Raw genomic sequence first — 7,683 nt, 5'->3', positions numbered from 1 at the left:
TCAATCCAGCTTCCTCACGTAGTCTCTCCAGCAAGAGGGTATGATCGATGGTATCAAATGCCGCACTTAGGTCAAAAAGGACGAGGAGCATAGCGTCACCTTCATCCAGTGATGAAGGCTGCTGGCTGCTGTGCAACAACACGCTCGATGACCTTGCTGATGAATGGGATATTTGATACTGATCTATAGTTACTAAACGTTCTCATATCAAGCCCAGGCCTTTTCAGACGTGGTGTAACAAGTGCACGTTTCACCTCATTTGGAAAGACCCCGGTTGAAAGTGATGTATTGACCAGCTCAGTAATGGTCGGTAACACCACAGAGAGAACAGCGCTGTTCTTCAAGAGCTTATATCAAAATTTGAAGAATATTCTCGTGAACAGATCTATACTAAATTGGTAGGTCTACGTAAGCAGAAAACACTGACAGTTGTTTTGGTGGGTGGAAAGATTTTGACTGAAAACAAAAAATACCTGTGTTTAGCGTTCTCAACTTCTATTGCAAGTAGAACTACCATTTTAGTGTAGGAGTTGGGTCTATTCGGACCGTGGATATCGGCCTAGGTAGCTCAGTGGTTAGAGCACCAGGCGTACCGGGTTCGATTCCCGGTCCAGCCAAAGATTTTCTCCTCTTTCCCACTACATTTGGTGCTGTTGACCATCCCTGCAGGTTGTCCTGCCAGGGGCGAAAAGAACCTGAGTTGTGTATGTCCAAGAGGGCGAAGACAAAATAAGGAGGGAGGAATGTAGGAGTCACGGCTATACGGACCGTGGATATCGGCCCAGGTAGCTCAGTGGTTAGAGCACCTGACTAGTAATGCAGGGTTCCCGGTTCGATTCCTGATCCAGTCACAAATTTTCTCCTCTCTCCTATGTACTACATTAGTCTAGATTTGTTCCAAGAAAATTCTTTAAATGTTGATATAAGTTAAATGATAATTCGTAATTGATAAAGATGTTACTTCATTGCCAATTTTCATTGTAATAGATCATGCCACGTGATTCGCCAGTGCTAAACTTTTTCATCAGAAATGATCATAATTCATCACAAATATTCTATGCGATAAGTATTTTTGATAAAAAACAGAATTTGGAAAGGTGAAGGTCACTAAGGACATGTACCTTACATAAGGAAGAAGATCCTTATTTCAAGTTTCTGAACAGGTATTCATCATACACGTATATCACACAAATAAGTAATAGGAAAATGGCTCTTAAACAAAGGTCACTCGTATCATTTTGAAAAGGTCAAGGTCACTCAGAACATATGCCTTATATAAGGAAAAAGTTGTTTCAAGAGTTTTTGATCAGGTATTGATCATACATGTATATCACACAAATAAGTACATTGTAATAGGCAAATTGCTTTCAGACAAAAGTCACTCAAGGTAATTTGTTAAAGATCAAGGTCACTCAGAAATATACTTTATACATAAAAAATCTCCTTAATTTCAACAGTTATTGATCTTTCGTACCAAGGTATCTCAGTTGGAAAGGGAAAGGTCATTTAGAACATATACCTGATGAGAGTTGAAGATGAGGAATGTTTTTTTATTTCAACAGTTTTTGAACACAAATAACTAACAGGCAAATGATTTTCAAAGGGGCTCGGTTGTCAGATATTGAAGTTTTGCATTATTTGTGTCCGAATGATAAATTATATGAATAAAATCTACCACCAAAATCAGCTTTTTTCTTCGTTTTAAAAAAAGGTGTATCATGTGTACATACTTTTTTAAAATGTAGACATGATAAATTCATATGATTTATTATTCGGACACAAATAATGCAAAACTTCAATTTATTATTCGGGAATAAATGATACAAAACTTCAATATCTGACAACCGAACCCCTGTGATGAATTTCAGACTAAGGTCATTCAAGGTCATTTTGAAAAGGTCAAACTCACTCAACATATAACACATATGAAAAAGATTCATTTCAACAATATGTCAACAGTTATTGGTCATTGTGCGAATCATTCATCATATGATGAAGTTCATTGGCTAGATGCAGTTTGGGGAGCATCCATCAGTTTTACTGATATTCTTGTTTATTTCATCTACGAGGTTGTCAATGAAGTATATATTTACCGCAGCTGTGGCATTTTTCTAGAGCATTATGAGTGATCATTTTTCAGCTGATGAAGAGCAAATCACATGCATTACTCAAATGTGCAATCATATCGCTATGATATATTTGGACCATTATCCATACACTTAGAGCATCCTGAGCAGTTGAGCTCTTAAACTAGGAATGACAGTGAGCTCTATATATTACAACTGATACCAGTTTTGTGCGAGTCATTGATCTTATGCTTACATATTTTTGTTTTATCTCACAGTCACATTTCGTTGATTTGAGATCATGAACTTACATAAATCTTGTGGCCCCCTATGTTATACAGTGCGTCACATTAGACCCAATATACAAAACGAAACGTAATAGAGGTGAGACGATAGTACTCTCAAGTTAGAATAACAAAACATGCTGGAGCTCCTCGTTGTCAATATCTTCGTAGAGTTTAGTCATCAGGTCTTCCAACAGTCCGTTAGAATTCCCATTGACACGAATTGTGCTCCTTTATAAGCTGACCTGTTTTTATGTTCTTAAGCAGAGTTTATTCAAAAGCTTCTACATGAAAGGGAAGAATCTCTTGCTGTGGCCTTCAATTTAGCTCGACATGTAGATACATAAAAGGCGAAGATAACGAAAAGTTATCAATTTCATAACTCCTATAAGCAATACAAAATAGATAGTTGGGCAAACACGGCCCCTGGACACACCAGAGGTGAGATCATGTGCCTAGGAGGAGTAAGCACCCCCTGTCGACTGGTCACACCAACCATGAGCCCTATATCCTGATCAGGTAAACGGAGTTATCCGTAGTCAAAATCAGTGTGCCAAGAACGGCCTAACAATCGCTATGAAACACGTCAGACAGCATTTCATCCAATGATAGGTTGTATTGACGAACTAGATCGTTATAACGACCATACAATTTATGAAATGCTGACTTCAGTCGAGACTGTTGAAACCCCTGTACCATCAACTTGTTTGTCAGTAGCTTTCCTCGATTTAAAAACTGACTATATGCAGAACAAGGTATTGCGTATCGAATCAGTTGAGAGATATAAACACCATATGCAGCTGATAATGGAATATTGCTACATAAATATGGGAAGTTGACGATGGAGAAGCTGAAATCATCCCGGCTGAGTTGCCAGTTTACCGTTAATGTCTACTTTCAATAAAATATCTAAGAATGAAGCAGAAGTAGACGACTCTGTGGTGTGTTTTATTTCGAGCTCCCAGGGATATATCGAATCGACATATGAATGAAAGTTATTATTGTTAATAGACAAAACGTCGTCGATATATCTAAAAGTCGAATTGAATGCCACAGCAAGAGCTTTTTTCTTCTCACGTAGGATTTTCTGATTAAATTCTGCTTCATATGAATATAGAAACAGGTCAGCTAACAAAGGAACACAATTCGTGCCCATGGGAATTCCAACAGACTGTTGGAAAACTTGATCACCAAAGACCACGAAGATATTGTCAATGAGGAACTCTAGCATATTTTTTATTTCAACTTTAGAGTACTTGTGCGTGGAATCAGAGTGGCGTTTAACAAAGTAAGTTTTTGGATGACCGATCACTATATATGAATATTTCATTTTTCCATTTTTGTTGAAGAAGCAACAGTCTATGATGTCAAAAAGTCTAGTCTTTAATTTATCGTGAGGAATGGTCGTGCATAGTGTTGAAAAGTAATAGGTTTTGATGTTATTGATTTGGGAAAAGTTTTGTGATTTCAAGTTTACTCAAAGTTCTTTAGAAGTTTTTAGAATCCACATTTGATTAATGACATATGTAGTCGCACAGTAAGTTTGAAGTTTCTCCTTCACAACTGTTGATATTTTCGTCAGGAGCAAAGATAGGGGCTTGGTAGAGCACTTACTGGATCCAGCAATGTATCTTTGTAAGGGTTTTAATGTAGGAATCCAGTATAGGTATGGTAACTCATATTCATTCGACTCATTGACTGTGTCTAAAACTGAAGCATGATTTTGAAGAATTTCATCTTTTGAAAGGGCAGTTGGAGTATAAGTACGATTACCAAAAGTGGAATTAATGCCAAGTTCGTTTAAAATACAGTTGTAATAATGAGCCTTACAAACAAAGACAAATGCTGTTACTAGCTTTGTCAGCTGGAACCAAAACATATTCCTCATGTAACCGATGTAATTCTTTTTTCACTTCTGGTTTACCAAACACAGAAGGATAGATGGTACGTACTTTTGTTTTAATATGTCTAATGTGGGATTTTAATATTCCTCTTATCCTTTTAACCCATTCTGACAATGTGTGACCGGTTAACAGGGGATGCTTACACCTCCTAGGCACCTGATTCCACCTCTTGTGTATCCAGGGGTCCGTGTTTGCCCAACTATCTATTTTGTATTGCTTATAGGAGTTATGAGATTGATCACTGTTCGTTATCTTCACCTTTGATATATCAAGTTCTTCATTTTCATATTTAGCCCATGGTTTGGCATAATCTTCGACAGAATTCATAATAGAGATGAAGTTCTGTCGCCAATTAAAAGACCGAGGTTCTCTGTATTTAGGACCTTTTATAATATTAAGTGATTTGAGGTCCTCATTTTCAACTATACCAACATCACCAGTAATGACATGTCCAGCCGGACTATAGTTGAAAGAAGATGAACAAGAACACGTTGGTGGATTACATATAAGATGGTCTATATCTAGGCACTGCAAAGTTTGTTTATAATTAAAAAGTTTGGATGCAATAGTAGAAGTATAGCTGTAGGAAATACAGGATGTAGACCTGAACTTGAAATAAGTTGGAATATATGACTGAACCTTTTTATGACGAAGAATGTTGCTTATGTTGACAGCATCTATTCCTTTGTTTGTAAATTGGAGCTTATGGAACTGGCGGCATGATTTGGAAGGAATATCGTCCATGGTCCGTGCTGGTTTAAAGAGCCTGTGATGGGCAACATCCATAATCATAGAGTTCAGTTTATATTCACGTATTGAAAAATCCAAGTATAGACTAGCTGTAGCTTCGTCAAATAACGTATGTAAAACTTTCAATGGGATAGTGTAAAGTTTTGTACGAATATGATGTGGACCTAATTGTCTGTTGACGTAAGGCAACAGTGAATCAAACGTGACATCATTTATGCTTTGTCTTTTATATGAACAATGTCCAAGTCTGCGTTTCCGTCTTTGAGTATTGGGAAAGAGTCCCATCACGTTAACGTTATTTCTGCATGGACTAGTCAAATTTCCCACAGCATATACATGTACATCATTGCATCCATATGGAAATGCAGTGCCTAGGGTCCTGATCCAGTGATCTTCTCGTTGTCTACGAAAAGGGGTGCTTAATGTTGGATTGTCTGTGACATGTATATCATTTTTTCTATTAATAATAATCATTTTCATTCATCTGTCGATTCCATATATCCCCGTGAACTCGAAATAAAAGACACCACAAAGTCCTCCATATCTGCTTCGTACCTATATGTTTTATTGAAAATAAATATGAACAGCAAACGAAAAACTCAACTTTATGACAATTGGGATTACTTCAGCTTCGTCAACTTCCCATGCTTATATAGCAATACTCCATCATCACATGTGGTGGTTTTATCTCTCAACTGATTCGATACGCAAGAGTTTGTTCTGCGTATGATCAGTTTTTAAATCGAGGCAGGCTACTGACAAACAAGTTGATGGTGCAGGGGTTTCAACAGTCTCGTTTAAAGTAAGCATTTCGCAAATTATATGGTCGTTATAATGATCTAGTTTGCCAGTACAACCTATCTTTGGATCAAATACTGCCTGACGTATTTCATACCGATTGTTAGGTCGTTCTTTGCACAGATTTTGACTATGGGTTACTCCGTTTACCTGATCAAGATAAGGGCTCACGGCGGGTGAGATCGGTCGAAAGGGATGCTTATTCCCTCACGGCGGGTGAGATCGGTCGAAAGGGATGCTTATTCCTATGGTATGTCCAGGGGACTGTGTTTGCCCAACTCTATATTGTATCCCTTATAGGAGATATGAGATTGATCACTTTTCGTTATCTTCACCTTTCATATCACGGATATGTTTTAACGTCCAAATACAACTGAAGAAAATTCCGCATCTATAAATAGCAACCACCCAACTCCCTATCATAAGTTGATGTAAGCTTACTGTTACATATGTACATCTTTACATAAATTTATGAAAGTACAAATTTTCTGTCTCAGTGAGTAAGTTGCATAGTTGATTTTGTCCCACTGTGTTCTGGTATGCCGTACTAAAGTTAAAACTAACCCAAAGATAAGAGGGGGTGGGGGTAAACGAGCTTGACAAATCATAGGTTATTGAATATCAAAATGTATTGTTACCGATACAAATAAAGGAAAGATGGAACATATATCAAACTTGAATCTTTCATTTACATGATGCGAATGACGAGATATATCTACTTACTCCTCCTAGGCACCTGATCCCACCTCTGGTGTATCCAGGGGTCCGTGTTTGCCCAACTCTCTTTTTTGTATTGCTTATAGGAGTTATAAGATTGACCACTGTTCGTTATCTTCACCTTTCATCTAATCTGAGAGACATGAATAATATCCGTTTGATCTTTCATTTCCAGGGCATAAAACATTACACGCAAAAATATATTTTCGTGTATGCCTTAAAATTCATTGGTAATATATGTACTTCTGCAATAGTTCATGAATTTAGCAAATCATTAGTCTACATTCATTTTCCGCACAACTTTATCCGTGGTATGGTAAATTTAATCTGTGTTCAACCTTTCTTTACATTAATAGTGGTGCATAAACCTTCCTGTTCTTACTATGAATAAAGCCAACACAGAACTGGTAGGCAGTGATAGATTAACCGATTTATTAAACAGAAAATGTACAAATTCAAAATGCGATTCTTTACAGCATCATAGATGTGTCAAATCTAGTTCATAATAAGGTAGGCCTCAAGTGCATCCATTTGCAAGCAATCTGGAAAGAAAGCTAAACACATTTTACTTTTAAAGTAAACATTTTGTTGGGGTTTTCCCCCATTGCAACAATTAAATAAACAGACGTGATTTACCTGTCAATTGAATAGATTTGCTAGTTTTAATTTTTTAAAAATCTGACCGAATTACTACATTTAGAATAATATCCTCTATGATATTTAGCTAAAAGAGTAGGCAAGGCAATGAATGGAAAAATCAACACGTTTTTACTAATAATAAGTATAATAATGTGCGGTTATTCATGAACAACATTTATTTTCATTGCAATTTATCGTTCAAAATGGCAAATTCTTGAAGGACTGCGGTTATACGCTGTATCCGGTACCAGCCGCTGTTGATTGGCTGCCAGCTTCAGCTTAACATGGCCCCATGCTTTTTCTTTTCAATGGTCTTCTCCAAATGGGAATTATATTCCGCTAAAGCAAGTTTTCTCCGTCTCTGTCCTTGAACTTTTTCAAGCAATGCCTCTTTCTAAATCATCAAAATAACATGCATCTATTGGCAGAAACAAAAGTAATGAACAAATCGATATGGTGTGTCATCGAAAACAATGCTTTTAAATTTTATCTATAGCTATGGAACGCCATCATTGTCCTATGTGG

General features: G+C 37.0%; 1 protein-coding gene across 5 annotated transcripts in view; it reads right to left on the bottom strand.

Moving 5' to 3' along the window:
- Positions 1-6,937: 6,937 nt before the first annotated feature.
- Positions 6,938-7,683, bottom strand: part of LOC125669242 (uncharacterized) — a 64,397-nt gene continuing 63,651 nt past the window's right edge. For 4 of the 5 annotated variants that reach the window (XM_056164347.1, XM_056164352.1, XM_056164348.1 and 1 more), the window contains one exon: positions 6,938-7,552. In XM_056164347.1, coding sequence (XP_056020322.1) covers positions 7,433-7,552 — 120 coding nt within the window. In that variant the 3' untranslated portion in view covers positions 6,938-7,432. The remainder of the gene's footprint in view (positions 7,553-7,683) is intronic. The other variant, XM_056164349.1, reaches the window with a different exon arrangement.

Source organism: Ostrea edulis, chromosome 4 (assembly GCF_947568905.1).
Source record: "Ostrea edulis chromosome 4, xbOstEdul1.1, whole genome shotgun sequence".
Classification (NCBI taxonomy): domain Eukaryota; kingdom Metazoa; phylum Mollusca; class Bivalvia; order Ostreida; family Ostreidae; genus Ostrea; species Ostrea edulis.
Note: the sequence above shows the minus strand (reverse complement) of the source record. Positions and strands in the feature narration are given on the sequence as shown.